At 31.6% G+C, this 16,052-nt stretch overlaps 1 protein-coding gene across 4 annotated transcripts in view; it reads left to right on the top strand.

The window, feature by feature from the left end:
* Positions 1–16,052, top strand: part of LOC114343874 (uncharacterized) — a 700,122-nt gene that overhangs the window by 267,066 nt on the left and 417,004 nt on the right. For all 4 annotated transcript variants that reach the window (XM_050644500.1, XM_050644499.1, XM_050644498.1 and 1 more), the window contains one exon: positions 3,234–3,367. In XM_050644500.1, the coding sequence (XP_050500457.1) occupies positions 3,234–3,367 (134 nt within the window). The remainder of the gene's footprint in view (positions 1–3,233; positions 3,368–16,052) is intronic.

Here is a 16,052-nt window from a genome sequence, read left to right as displayed (position 1 = left end):
TAAATTAAGTCTAGACACGATCACTCTTCAGAATCTTGAAGCTGAATGTTTAGTCTTCAATTTAAGTATCTGGCAAGATCAAAAATACTAATTGAAATATGAGTTTTTAAGCCTTGAAAATGCGTATTTTCGCATTTTTCCGATTTTAAATCGCATATAACCCGAAAACTATCAATTTTTAAGAAAAATTACAAGATACCTTTCTTGTTTAGAATGACCCAATAAACCTAAAAATATATGTTCCAGGGCAATAAAAGATGATCTTTTGTATTTGTTTAAAAAATTGTTTAAACAATTTCTGCCCAAAAATTCCGCCCGGCACCCTTCAGATTTGTTTAAAGGGGATATTTTTGAGTAGGAATCCACAGAGAAACCGAATAAGAAATTTTTTCAGACGGGAGCGGTCTCACCACGTGGACTAAAATAAACATTGTTTTCCGCTTAAATTCAATGTTAAAACTGCCACCCACCTGTCTCTTAGCAGTTTGAACATTGAATTTAAGCGAAAAGCAATATTTATTTGTGAAATAAAAATTACTACCTGTTTTTCTGACAGCAGTAAAATTTATTTTGAATTAAATAAATTGCTTACATTCTTCTTTGTGTGTAAATTAATTTATTAAATTTTTTTTGTACACGCTGTATAAATAATTATGCTAATGTTTATATTACTGAATATAGAATTAAATAACCTTTCAAATGAGCTATCACACAACCCCTACTCCCATTTAAAAAAATCATCGATTACGTCATCGCGTCCAGATGGCCGTGGTTAGTTGTGCTAGATCCGAGATAATTGAAGCTGTCTACTATGTGGTATTCCTGCAAATTCTTACTCAGTTGAATAGTGTTGAATCTGTCTATCACCATTATTTTCATCTTGTCTTTATTAATTAACACCAACTTTCCAACTTAACTCTTCACAGAAGAAGAATTTTTCCATTTTCGATCCGTCCTTTTCTGAATTGGCCTGAGAACTTCCGATCTAGTCTTACTGATGCCATATTTAACTAATACATATTTTTAATAAGTGTCACCAGGTGTATTGATGTAGCTCATGTATCAGCATGTGTTGCTACCTAACATCGGTTTTGAGAGGTTATCTCTAAGCCAGCAACCCCCTAGATGGGACTTTTAAGTTGCCATTAAGTAAATCACCTTAAAATTTAAATATCCTATAATATTATCAGCAATTTTATAACATTTAAAGGGTTTTCACCCATATATTTATTGGCTTTAATCTTAGTATACCTTGTAGCAGATCTGAAGAGGGAATTTTCATTCCGAAAGCGTTCTGTGATGTAGCTCAAAAATGTTCTTTTAAATAAATATAACTTTTATAAAATATTAACTATTTAGAATGGGAAATAAGCCACAATATTATTAAAAAATGATTTTTATTAACGTTTCGACGCCCAAATCGGGTGCCGTTGTCAAAATACAAAATACTATTAATATAAACAAAAATGTTGTTGCTTAGTAAAAAAATTCTTCTAATAATTTATTTAATTTGACTCATTTATATCGGCAATTCAGATACATATGATACATTTTAAAGTAGAAGACTTTAAAATGATATTGCCAATATTTATGAGTTGCGTTCCTGGGACGACTTTACTGAAAGATAGTTCATTCGATTACATGAAATCAACCCCAACTCAAGAATATCCGTCACAAAAAAAATCATAGCATGTGATCTGCCTTTAAAAAGACAACCACATGCAACGGTGACATTAAAATTCTCGCGTTAGAGATCTCATAGTAAATCACGAGGGAAAACCAGGAAAAACCTCGTGATACTATCCCGACATCGTAAGTATTTGGTCTTACATTTAATTTATTCTCAAAATTAATACCAAATTCTGACTTTACTATAATTTTGTTTAAATTATAAATAATATCAATAATACATGGGTATATAAGTAATACTAAAATATAAAATATGTACTAACTCGACTATTGACTTACTAATTGTGGTATTTTCTTTCTATTGACTTCCTCTTTCAGTATGGGTATCCACATCCTACTGCATTCCACCGAGGAATTTGCGACACAATTGGTTTCGTTTAGCATAATTAGAGCCGCTTCTTTGATTTTTCTCTTTTTACTATCTGTTTCTTTCAGGACTATACTTGAATCTCTCCACTGAACTCTATGTTCATTATCCCATGCATGTTGACATATTTGAGATCTATCAAATTCTCTATTTTTAATATAAGATTGATGTTCACTTATTCTAACGTTTAATGGTCTTGATGTTTCACCTATATAAAACTGTTCGCATTCACAAGGTATTTTATAAATACAATTCTTTGTCCTTTCTTGTTCATTGTTAGGTTTAGTTTTAGATAGAATAGATCTCAATGTATTGGTTGTTTTGAATGTTGTTGAAATGTTGAATTTATTTCCTATTGTTTTAAGTTTCTCGGATAGTCCTTTTATGTATGGTATTGATATTTTCCTCGTATTATTTCTTGTGAATGTTGTAGGATCCCGTTCTATGTTGTTCTGTTCCATTCGATCCAATCTTGACAATTCCTTATTTATAAACGATAAAGGATAATCATTTTTTAATAAAACAGATGTTAAGAATTGTTTTTCTTCTAAAAAGGAATTTTCGTTAGAACAAGTAATTTTGGCTCTATCATATAAGGATTTTATGATTCCCTTTTTAACGTTGATGTTGTGATTTGATTTGTAATTGAGATATCTGTTGGTATGTGTTGGTTTTCTATACACTTGAGTCTCATATCCAGTATCCTTCTTTAAGACTAAAACATCGAGGAAAGGCAGGGTGTTATTATATTCCTTTTCCATTGTAAATTTTATTGTCTCTTCTTGATCGTTTATAATATTCAGGAATGTATCCAACAATTCTGATCTATGAGGCCATATTGAAAACACATCATCTACATATCTCCACCATACAGTGGGTTTTAAATTTTGTTTAGAAATGATATTAGTTTCGAAATCCTCCATAAATATATTAGCCAATAATGGAGATAAAGAGGAGCCCATTGCTAGACCAAAATTTTGTTTATAAAATTCATTATTTAGTTGAAAATAGGTATTATTAGTACATAATGTCAATAACTCCATTATAGCTGATACATTTAGTTTTGTCCTAGTTGTCAATGTATCATCATTCTCTAATTTCGTTTTGATTATGTTTAAAGTTTTAATAAAATATGTTTTAATAAGAATTTTTTATTTAACTGAATATTTGTTTGCAGACGTAGGATTCGCAACAGGCCCAACAGTGGTCCTTCTCCAAAAACAATTGCTGGAATCAATTTGGAGAGTAGTATCCACAGTTCGTTAAGCGACGTTAGTGCTGCCACCTTACCACCAACGAACAAACCAATTGGTAAGTCAGTTTTTTATTAATTTAATGCAAATAGAATAGAAAGGGAATAGAAAAGAAAAGGTAGTCGTTTTTATAGAAAATTATTTAAATAAATCCAGGTACCGTTATTTGTCGATCTTGGGAAAAGTTAGGCGAAATCGAGCTCGGGAAATTTAAAATACCATATACAGATCTAACTGAAAATATAACAATTCTTGAATGGTGTTAACGGGATATTTTTCGGTAAATTCTTTAAAGGGATTGTATAGAATAAACATATTGTAACTGCATTTTAGCGGCTTATTTAAAGGGATTAGTTTGAATATTTGAAAACAAAAACCATAACGGTAAGATAGTCAAAACAGAGAGGTGGGTGGTATAATTTTATTAGCATAGCAAAAATTAAACTTAAATACTCTAGTATGTGTTTTTATAAAATTTATTGAAATAATCGAAAATTGGGCAACATATGATGTATCAGATTATTGATATGTTACAGAATATTTATAAAAAGCGAAACTAATACAAAACCCTGAGAAAGACGATTAGGCATTTACAGAAGTAGCTTTAACAGTAAGATCGCTGCCAACTTTCAAAGTTCAGAAATCCTTATTGGAAGACACTGTACAAGTAGTTATTTTCACCTGTTTGTAAGGATGTCTGTAAAAATATAGCCAACCATTGCTTGGTCCTTAGACCATTTTTTCTAGTTCCATTTTCATTACAGAACTTAGCAGCAATCATCATGGCTATTCTTACTTTCGAAAAACTACTAAAAAGTTGAATACTCTTACTAAAGACTTGTTTAGAGCTATAACATACCATTATTCAGGGGTTTTGGCCAAGGTATTCATCCTCTTCAAACGCTCCTTCTGTCCTCTAGTTTATTTCAGGCCACAATATCTTAAAATTCCTGGCGAATTCTGCTTCCAGTATCTTGATAATGAAATCCCTAATAATTCCTGTAGTTGTTTGAAGAATCATTTGAGTGGTTCCAGTTCTTATTTAATGCCTATTGAATTATAAGCCTTATGTGTTCTAGAATAATCGATTATTCGGTTGGTGATTAGATAAAATCGATGAAAGATGCCTTTGGTTGTGAAGTAACTGATGAAGATTATAATTAATCAGGTCTTCTGACTAAAGGCTAAATTTTTGTGGTTTTGGTGGTCATTTAGCTCGCCTAGCTACATTCATGTTTTCAACATTCTGGAAACATCCTCATCTTTAGAGTTTATTTTCTGTAGCTTTTTGCTGCGTTCAGAATTTCCAATTATCTATTGATCTAGTTTCGTTTCCCTTTCGTTAGCCAGGACTTCCATTTTTCACGAGCATCCCAGTCTTCGTTTTTCAATCCTTTCTTGACATGGATCTTGTTGGCCATCCTCTCCAACTTGTTCCTTTTATGCTCCATTTTGCAACCTTGTTTATCCATGTATTTTCTGCTCTACCTACGTAGCCGTACAATTTTAGTCTCCTTTCATCTATATACTGCAGGGCAACGTTTTCCACTTTCATTCTTCTCTTTATATCTGCATTTTATATTCTGTATCTTCTGGTAGGGCCACAGCATCTTCTTCAGTAATCCAATTTGTCGCCAGAATGCCAGAATGCTTCTTTGGTTTTTTTTATTGGCGATCCAAATTTCTGTTGTTTCAAATCATTTTTTGTTGTTCTTTGATTTTTTATTCCATATTACATTATGGAGTTGTCTCAGTCTATTTTTTATTATTATCTTTTACTTATACTGTTTTATATAAGTAAATTTTACATTTTTACTCTTTACGCTTACGTTTTTCTTTGATATGTATCTAAATTGCATAACACAATGTAAAAAATAATATTTTAAGAATACCTGATCATTGAAAAGATAAAATACTATAATTGCCTAATAGGTCTTGAAATTCTGTTAAAACAATAAAACTTTCTCTAATATTCTTTAGCAACTTAGCTTTAGAGGTATCGGCCCAACTATGTGACATTTAAAATGCAGGCGACAAGATTAGTACATTAAAAATACAATTGTCCGTGAACTATGAAAACAAACAATGCTGTCTGATTGACAAAAAGAAAGCGACGAAATGCTTTTTTGTGCTATTTTAAATCGTTTCTCGAATGAAGATAATTAATTGAAGTAGAATGGAGCAGTACCGGCTTCGAAGAAATAAATACACATTTAGATACTACTGCTCCCTAACCAATTTCAAAAATCCTAAAGAAAAATGATAATTATAAATAATTGCTGCTCTAAAGTTGTCTACATGTGTTTAATCACATATTGGTCCCTAGACAGTGTCAGTCTAATAAAGCAGAAAATTTTTGCAACAAAATCAAATAAACTTAAACAATATGTTGATATAATGAACTATTTTAAATGGGAAATAAGCCACACTTTTACCAAAAAAATGAATTTATTAACGTTTCGACGCCCAAGTCGGGTGTCGTTGTCAAAATTCAAAATAATACTAAATAAACAAAAATGGTGTTGCTATATGTTGATATATTAATGTGGTATAATTATTTTGAAAAAAAGTATAAAAACTTACAATTAATTATTGCCCCGTCCTAGTTCCATAGACCAGGCCATTTAGCACTAAAAACACCGGAATAAATCGATTTTTCAACACAGCACCTAGAGACTTGCAATTTTGTCAAATGTCAGGAAAAGAGTCTACTATTCATAAAGGCATAAATGGAAATGCATATGTAATTGCAATTAACTATTTTTAATGGGAGATAAGCCACAATTTTATTTAAAAAATGATTTTATTAACGTTTCGACGTCCAAATCGGATGCTCTATGTTCATTGTCCCATGCGTGTTTCATAGAGTTCAGTAGAGAGATTCAAGTATAGTCCTGAAAGAAAGAGATAGTAAAAAGAAAAAAAATCAAAAAAGCGGCTCTAATTATGCTAAATGAAACCAATTGTGTCGCAAATTCCTCGGTAGAATGCATTAGGATGTGGTTACCCATACTAAAAGAGGAAATCAATAGAAAGAAAATTCCACGATTAGTAAGTCAATAACATATCGAGTTAGTACATTTTTATATTTTAGTATTATTTATATATCTATGTATTATTAATATTATTTACAATTTAAAAGAACATATGTCCAGTTACGATCATTTAATAGTTTACAGGCTTACGTATCTAGGAGCCAATTTTTTAAATTTTTACCTCGTTTAAACCAACCTTTTATGTCAAAGTGACGTTAACAGTGGTGTATCTACAATAGGTTGATTAAAATTAAAATTTCAAAATAATTTAAATATATTTTTTCTACAACCGTGTTAAAATTGCAATTTTTAGCACTCCATAGGAGCGTTAAAAATGCTGCTTTAAAGCACTAGTGATTTAAAAAAAATTCTATTCTCATACTATAATATATCAATTATGAGGTCACTACCTACATCATAATGAACTTCATTATGATACAGATTTTTAAGATACAGATTTTTAACCAATAGAATCGCGATATGGCATTCGCGATAAAGGTGGTACACGCGCAGTGACCAATGGCGAGTCAAATACATACGCTTTGACAGTTCTCAATATGTAAACAAACCGTCAAACTGACAAACTACTGAATTTATATGTGTTACAAATTAATAAATTTGAATATATTTTTTGTTGTGAATGATCATAGAAAAGAAACGTGTATACAACTTGCATTTAATTATCATTATGAAGCTCGTACTCTATACGAAACTCGCCGCATACGGCTCGTTTCGTAACCCTCATACTCGCTTCATATTGACAATCATTAAATGCTCGTTGCATAATATACTATGAGGCAATGCAGTTAAAAGTGAATTGTCAAATTGTGAAACCTCAAAATATTTATATTTCATTTATTAACATTAATATTAATAGTACAACTTGCGCAATTTGAAAAAGGTGGTTTAAAAGGTTTTTAAAATTTAATTTAAACTGTATTATTGCATTTTTAACACGTTTGTAAAAAAAACAAGTTTATGTAACGGTATAATATTTTCGCTAAGAATTTCTAGACATTCCCCTCGAGTGTAGACAACCAGTTCTACCTTTTACGGGTCATAGGTTTCATGGTTTCAGCAATTAACAAAAATATTGTATTTTATAAATTTATAACGTTTGTAGAAAAAATATTGTATGATATACATGTTAAAAAGTACATTTTTAAGGCACTCATGTGAATTGCAGAATTCGCTTCGCTCATTCTGCAAACTTTCACATGCGTGTCTTAAAATTATTGTACTTTTAACACTTATATCATAAATAACTATTACAAAATTTAACAAAATGGATAGTATAGAAAGAAGGTTTTAAGAATAAAATGGATTATGGTCTTAATAAATAACGAAAATAGGGAAGTATGGTTTTAAAATATCCATTTTATTTTAAATCTATTTTATATTAAATTATGATAAGCAATGTTAAATAATAAACAATAATTTGTGTAATTCTTCTACACACAGTGCAAATACTGCCCGGAAATGCTGTCTCTTCGTTAGCTTTTTGAGCTCTGGCAAAAGGAGATTCTCTTAAATAATCTACTAACAACTCATCCTGTTGATCTGTGGAAATCTTCTGCCCTGTTGAAGCGCCCAACCTTGCTATAGAGTGGTAATTATCCCATCTTTCTTTGATTTTCCATATGCACATATGGCTCACGTACAAATCTGTAGCAACTTTCCTTAGTGAACAACATTCTTAGAGTTTGGTAATTGCTCTTGCTTTTTGCATATCACTCAAATGCATTCTAACCATTTTGGAGGAGTTTGATACAATGAACTGTCAATACGGATGGAATGGCGTCCCATTCAAATAGTGAAGCGAAATTGACGCCAACATACAAGAGAGAGGTCCTGAGAGAGGCAGAAAAGGATCAGGTAAAATTTGACAGGCCGTGTAATTTGAGTTGCCTATATCAACTTAAATCGGCGAAATGGACCTCATATTTTTTTAACTTGGTATCAGGGCTGATGGGCAGTATTTAAAAATTAAGTTAAGTTAATAAAGTTAAAAAAATATATATGAGGTCCATTTCCCCGATTAAGGTTGATAAAGGCAACTCAAATTACACGGCCTGTCAAATTTTACCTGATCCTTTTCTGTCTCTCTCAGGACCTCTCTCTTGTATGTTGGCGGCATTAATTTTCTTCATGCCTATTTCATCCGTATTGACAGTTCGTTGGTCTGATATCGTTTTATTTTATTTTATTTTATTTTTCAACACTAGCGAAATTTTTGACAAGCATTGACTTTTTGAAATTTTTTGACTTTGACATTTTTCAAATGCGTACGACACTGCAATTGTAGAGTATTACAATATAAAAATTAAGGTGTAAACTATTCAGTGATCGTAAATGTACATATTACAGAATTTGGTATTAGTTTTGAGAGTAAATTAAAGTAAGACTTAATACTTACGATGTCGGGATAGTATCACGAGATTTTTTTCCTGGTTTTTTCCTCGTGATTTACTATGGAATCTCTAACGCGAGAATTTTACAGTCACCGTTGCATGTATTTTGTTTTTTTAAAAGACAGATCACATGCTATGATTTTTTTGTGGCGGATATTTTTGAGTTGGGGTTGATTTCATGTAATCGAATGAACTATCTTTCAGTAAAGTCGTCCCAGGAACGAAACTCATAAATATTGGCAATATCATTTTAAAGTCTTCTATTTTATAATGTATAATATATGTCCGAATTGCCGATATAAATGAGTCAGATTACATAAATTATTAGAAGAATTTTTTACTAAGCAACAACATTTTTGTTTAATATTAATATTTTTTGTATTTTGACAACGGCATCCTATTTGGACCTCGAAACGTTAATCAAATCATTTTTTTTTGTAAAATTGTGGCTTATTTCCCATTAAAAATAGTTAATTGCAAAAATGCCACAAGAAAATAGCTTCAGAAGAACATGCATAATTGCATTTTAAAGTGCATAAACATCCCAAATAAGCATATTTAGGGCCAGATTTTGCTGAACACGACTACGCCATGAAAACGGACTAGAGGTTAGATGGTTATCAGCACTAAATTGACGCAAATATATTACTTGGAGGATTTTGTCATCGACAATGATTTTATCATCGATGTTCAGCGACTTTGGAGTTGCTGAACACGAATACGTTACAAGAACCTATACATATATATCTTCTGAAGTTTCTAGGGTTTTTCGTCATTAAATTGATGCAAACGGATTTTCCCTGGAGGTTTTTGTAGTTGCTGAAAACGAAAATGGCACCAGAACGACACTCGTTATTATTTTTATAAATAAATATTTATTTTATAATAATATTTCGAATAATTTCGAATAAACACTAACGACATTTAGGGTATCGTCAACTTCTGAAGTTCGACTATCTGCACTAAATTGATACAATCAGTTTACTTACTTGTAGATTTGTGGAGTCGCTGAACACGAATACGCCATTAGAACCGACCCCCGGATCACCTGGTTCCCAGTGGCACTGCTAAGTACGTCATCTTCTGGAGTTTCGAAGGTTTTCGGCACTGAATGCACTCAAATAGATTACTAGGCGGGTTTTGCACTCAAAAAAATTTAGTTCGTAATATTGATTAACAGTGATTATTGAATAGTATTTCGTTGTCACAACAATTTAATTTGTTGTTTCAACGAACTTTTAGACATTGACGAATGTACTTGGTTATTGTCACAATGATTGAATAATAATTGTGAGAATAACTAGAGTACATTAATCAATAACACTCAATTTATTCAGCCAATAACTTAGTTTCGTATATTTAATAAATACTGTTAATTGTGGCAACAACTCACGTTCTTGATTTCGTAGATGACAAGCAATTACCTTGGTTTATCGTGACAACGTACAGATTTCATTAAGACAATGTACAAATGTTGTTAATATAGAGTAATATATGATTATTGAATAGATGTACACTGATTGTTGTGACAACGAATGCATTAATCAATCTACTACTGCCTTTAATTCCCACAATCAATGCGTTAATTGTGACAATAATCGTGGTTGTTGAGACAATAAATGTTTTGCTTGACCATTTGAAATGTAACGGCTTTTCCTTATCGTGATACCCCTAGCTTCTCTGTGTTACCATTGTTTAAAAAGGAGTTCTTTGTTAAACAATGCTGTTAGCTCTACCGAAGTGCCGAATAATAATTGCATTTTGTTTCCAAGTGTAGTCCGTAGTAGAAGGAAGATTTCGTGTGTCTCTTATCGTGAAATAAGGTAAAAATGTATAATACTCTAATCCTTTTTGAGAGCGTAAGCGTAAAATTTTGGTCGAATTCTTTTTAAATGTATTAATTTTTTTCGAATCCTGAATGAAAAAAATAATTAGTATTTTTGAAAATTTAAACGCAGAATAAAATATTACAGTATTATCGAGGGTCTGAAGTCCCTGAGAACTTCTATAATGATTATTTTAATAAGTCACAGGGGTGAAAAAGAGAAAAATTAGTATGATTTTTTATTTCAAATATACTATTCAAAAGAAACTTTTTGTTTATTCTAAGGGACTTTCAGCCCTCAGTAATAATGTAGTCTTTTATTCTGCGGTTAAATTTTTCAAAAATACTTATTAGTTTTCTCAGGATACCAAAAAAATGAATGCGTTTAAAAATAATTCGATCGAAATTTTGCCCCTGCGCTCTCAAAAATGATTAAAGTGTTATACATTTTTGAAATCACTATTTCAAACACTTTTAAATGAGCTGTCACATGATGTACTTTCCCATTAAAAAAAATCAAAGTTACGCCTGTCACCTGAAGAGGGATCGTGTAAAGTTCGAAACATTGATGTTATAATATACTTTGATAATTTTAAAAGTCGACCTGTCCGAGCGTTTTGCTTATGTGCTAAAAATAAATAAGTTAATAGGGGGGGGGGGGGGAGTGTAACACTTATTCCAGTGCACTGTATAAGCGATATAATAATTATGAGAAATCACACAGTGTAAAGTCCTAAAGGTTAAGGACAAAAAAGGGGATTTAAAAAATTATTATTAATCAATTAATATGATACATTGGGCTAATGCATTCAGTAATTATTAATATAAAATACGTTCATAGTAGGATCGAACGAAACTGATTGTAAGAATGAATAGAATTGCTTGTAAGAACTACCGTATTTATTGTGCCAATGAACGGAATTAATTGTAACAATAAACGGAAATAATTGTAGAAATAAACGAAATACGTTAGGAGAAATAACACTGTTATTGGCACAACGAATGGTCTTCGTCGGTCAATTAACGACGTTGTTGTTTCAATAAATAGTGTTCGTTGACTCAATGAACAGAGTTCGTAATATCAATAAAGTGAGATTATGGTATACATAATGAATGTTCGTCCATTCAATAAACGTAATACATTGGCTCAACTAACGAAAATAATGAATTGATGAACATCGCTTTGTTGTGCCAATAAAACCAAGAATTGGACAAATTTTAAGAATTGCGTTTGTTGTCTGAATTAACATTTTTATTGATATTACGTACCTTTTTCGTTGAGTGTGGGGTCGCTGAATACGAATACACCATCAGAACTGACCCACGTATCACCTGGTACCAGCGGTACCCAAGGTCACAGCTAAGGAATGTTATCTTCTGGATTTTGAAGGGTTCTTTTGGACCAGGTGCACCGGAGGTCAGTTCTAATGGCGTATTCTTGTTCAGCAACCTCCGAAAAACCCTCGAACAATCTGGTGTTTCAGTCATCAATTTAGTGCCGAAAACTCTAGAAACTCCAGATGACGCACCGTATAGCAGTGAACCTAGGCACTAGGTGTTCCGGTGGTCGTGTCTGATGGCGTATTCTTCTTCAGCGACAGTAACATCAGTAGCAACGGCATTAGAGTAACAAAAACTGGCCCTTAATACACCTTTTTTGACATGTTTATGCCCTTTTGGATGCATTTTATGCACTTTGAAATGAAACTATGCATTTCTACCCAGTTTTCTATAGTAAACTTTTTTCTTGGCACCATCACGAATACCAAAAGTTGCAAGTTTCTAGGTACATACCTACTGTATTTATAGATCGAATTATTCTGTGCTAAATGCCCTGGTCTACCAAGCCTGGTAATAGTCATTTCTAAAACTTCATTTAATACTTCCGTTTATTATATTTTTTGGCAATGATACTTTATATAAAACGAAAAATATTGTACCATTATTTTCATGTTCATTCGTCGTTTTACTCCGTATTATTCAGATAGTGTGCATATACTTATTACAAAACATAAAAATATGTCTGTCTATTATAGGATCTAAATTTTAGTTAAGGATTATTGTCATTCATTATTCTTTTTCAAGCTGTTGAAACTGATTTTATCGCTTTATATTCAACGCTAATGGTGGTCTAAAAAACAATGTCGCTGCGTGGGTAGTATACAAATAATAGGAGGAAGAAGAAAAAGCGCCCATTAATGATGATATTTAAATGCCACATGCCTATTATTTTGTTTAAAAGAAAACTATGGTTCTAATAACAGTAAAATCCACGGGATAGATATCGTCGCCTTAATACTATAACTTGATAACTCGAAATTAGTAGTTCTGAGATAAACGGGTTTAAAGATTTTAAAGATATTTTTGTGCTGCTACCATGATGTTGGTAAATACGGAATTCACTATGCAGCTCTAAGATACTGTTCCTTAAGTTTTAGCTACTGGTCTATTTAGTAATACGTTGCAAATTTGTTTTCCAATATGGAAAATAAAATGAAAAAATAAAGTTATCAACTTTTAGCACTACCACAATATTAACATTTGGTAATGTCGCATGTAGTGCCAAGTTGCATCTAAATGAATTTTTTAACAAAACTAATATTTTAAGCATTATTTTGGTGAAAATTAAGCCCCTGTCATGGGGGTTGTCAGATCTGCTAACAATTCTCGAATTTTCCCATTAACATAAACCGAATAAACAGATAGCAATTACGTGGTAAGCATTTGGAGCGAGTTATCAAGTTTTTACACAATATGGAGCCAAATAAAATACATCTTGTTAACTAGTTTTCTCAAAAACGTCAATTTTGGAGTTATCAAGTTATATTACTAAGGCGACGATATACAGTGATGAGCGTGCTAATAACCGGCAAAATAGCGCAAAAGATGGAAAACATATTAAATTGTGAGATAAAAAGAAATAAAACTAGTAGAGTTGTTAAATTTAGCGATAGTAAAATATAAATTGACATTATATTGATTGTTTCCCACCTTTAGACGTATCAGAGGAGTGTCAACTAAAACTGTCACTGTGACAGTGGCATTTCTCAAATTCGTTCGATACGTCTAAAGGTGGGAAACAATCAATATAATGTCAATCTATAAGTTACTATCGCTAAATTTAACACCTCCACTAGGTTCATCTCTTTTTATCTCACAACTTAATATGTTTTCCATCTTTTGCGTTATTTTGCCGGTTATTAGTGCGCTCATCACTGTATTGTGAATGTGAAGATCTGTAAATGAACATTATATTATTATTTATTATTTTATTTTCCTGTTCTAAAAATCGTATTGATGTGACAGTTTTTTTTTCAATATTTTTGTGTCCCTAGCATTCATTTTAAGTGAATAAAATGAAATACTTCTAGACTACAGAAGATCTAAATCCGAAATCAAAAATTCGATCAAGAATAGAGCAAACAAGAGCAGCCTATTGAAGATGAGGACATTTCTGAGTAACCAAAGACTCAGTCTGCAAATCCGATATCGGATGGAAAATGTTATATCCAGTATATTCTTCTTTATGGTATCGAAGCCTGGACTGTTAATGTTGACTTAATGAGAAAGCTGGAAGCTTTTGAGATGTAGCTTTTTAGGAGACTTTTGAAAATACCATGAACCGATCATATTACGAACGAAATGGTATTGCACAGATTGTGAAGAGACAGAGAATTTTTGACCACCATTAAAAAAGGCGAAAGACATCATATTTGGGGCATATACTTAGAAACGATAAGTACGAGTTATTGCAGCTGATAATGAAGAGTAAAATCGAAGGAAAAATGTGTTGTGACAGGTGGCAGACGCTTTTAAGAAAAGCAGAAGATAGAGACGAGTTCGCAATGGTTATAGCCAACCTTCATTACTAGAGTCGGCACTAGAAGAAGAAGAAGCATTCATTTTGACTTGCTTCCGAGGAAATAATTAGATTTTCGTATTCTGATGTATCAAATGTTCTAAGAATTTTCATAGTTTTTTTTTAAGATGAAGAACTATGAATGATTTAAACAATTGTCTGTATCCTAGTATTTTTCCTATTTGGAAATATTTACATTAACAGAGATACCACTGCCCTGATAAATAATCGATTGACTTTCTCAGAATGTGATGGAAATGTTTTATAATTAATTTTGGACAACTAAATATGTACATCAAGCTCTCGACGCGTTGTCCTGGAATTTTTAATTAATTAAAAGTTTATTATTTATTGTATTGTATTTCATGCTGTTCGAGTTTCTGAATTACAGACACTATATCCGTTGTTGAAAACGTGACAAGATTGTTAATAGCTTGAATCGAATATTCTGTTTTCTTTTTTCAGATATTGATTGTATGCATAAACCTGCATGAAAGTAAAATTTTAATTTCATAATAAGATTATATCAAAGTATCATCTGCCGACTATAGCGAGAATGATACTACAGACATCAAATAATAACAAACTGCTCTTCAAAAGTAAGGGTATTTCTTAAGGGGCATTTAAATCAAAGCGAACACGAACGAACGAACGAATTCGTTCGTTAACTTTATTGTATTTGTACAGCGAATCGAGCACGACCGAACGAATTCTTTCGCACATGTTCCAACCGATATCAGTAAGTTAGTGAATCATCAAAGGAAATTGTTGTTCAATGTGGACAGTGGATAGACGGTAGGGAACGAATTCGTTTAGAAGTACCTGATTTAATTTATTTACAAAATTAGTTTGATAGGGTTGTTTATTGTGTAGTCGTGAAACATAATTTTGCAATATGGAATGGGCCAATGAAAAGATACTTCAATTAATTGAGTTATATAGAAATGAAGAATGCCTATGAAACCCGAAATCGAAGCTATATAAAATAATAAACAGAAAAACTGATGCTTATTTTAACATTTCTATAGGAATGGGTTGTGATGTCTCTGAACTAAAAAAATGAATTAGCTTCTGGCATTACTTAGACGAGAAAGACAAAAAGAGGGTTCGAAGTGGTTTGCATTTAAAAGCCTAATTTTTTATTGGATAAATTTCAACCCGGAAAGACTAATGAGGTAAGCAAATCAAATTAATTGATAAAATTAATTAAATGCAAATTTATTTTGATACACCAATTTTACAATTTATTATTTGAACATAATATAGTCATAATACCAAGAGCAAGCAACTTTTTAGAGGAAGAATTTTAAGAAAGCTGGTTCTTTAATATATTGTTCTCTATGTTCTCCCTCAAACAGCATATAATACCTGCTACCTGGCTGCTGACAGATTGCGTTCATTAGTTCGAAGCACATTTTACAGGAACCTACCTAAATATATTGAATTCAAAATTATTTTAACAAGATAATTTTATTTGTCATTATTAGAAATATGAATACAAATATTTTGTCAGTATTTTATATAATTGGAAAAGACTGTAAGACTTGTACACACTTCTAAGTAGGTCAAACCGGCAAACGAGTGTATGTTCTCAAAAAAATTGATAGTGTGTA

The sequence above is a fragment of the Diabrotica virgifera genome, chromosome 2, assembly GCF_917563875.1.
Source record: "Diabrotica virgifera virgifera chromosome 2, PGI_DIABVI_V3a".
Taxonomy (NCBI): Eukaryota; Metazoa; Arthropoda; class Insecta; order Coleoptera; family Chrysomelidae; genus Diabrotica; species Diabrotica virgifera.
This window is presented reverse-complemented; position numbering and strand designations above follow the sequence as displayed.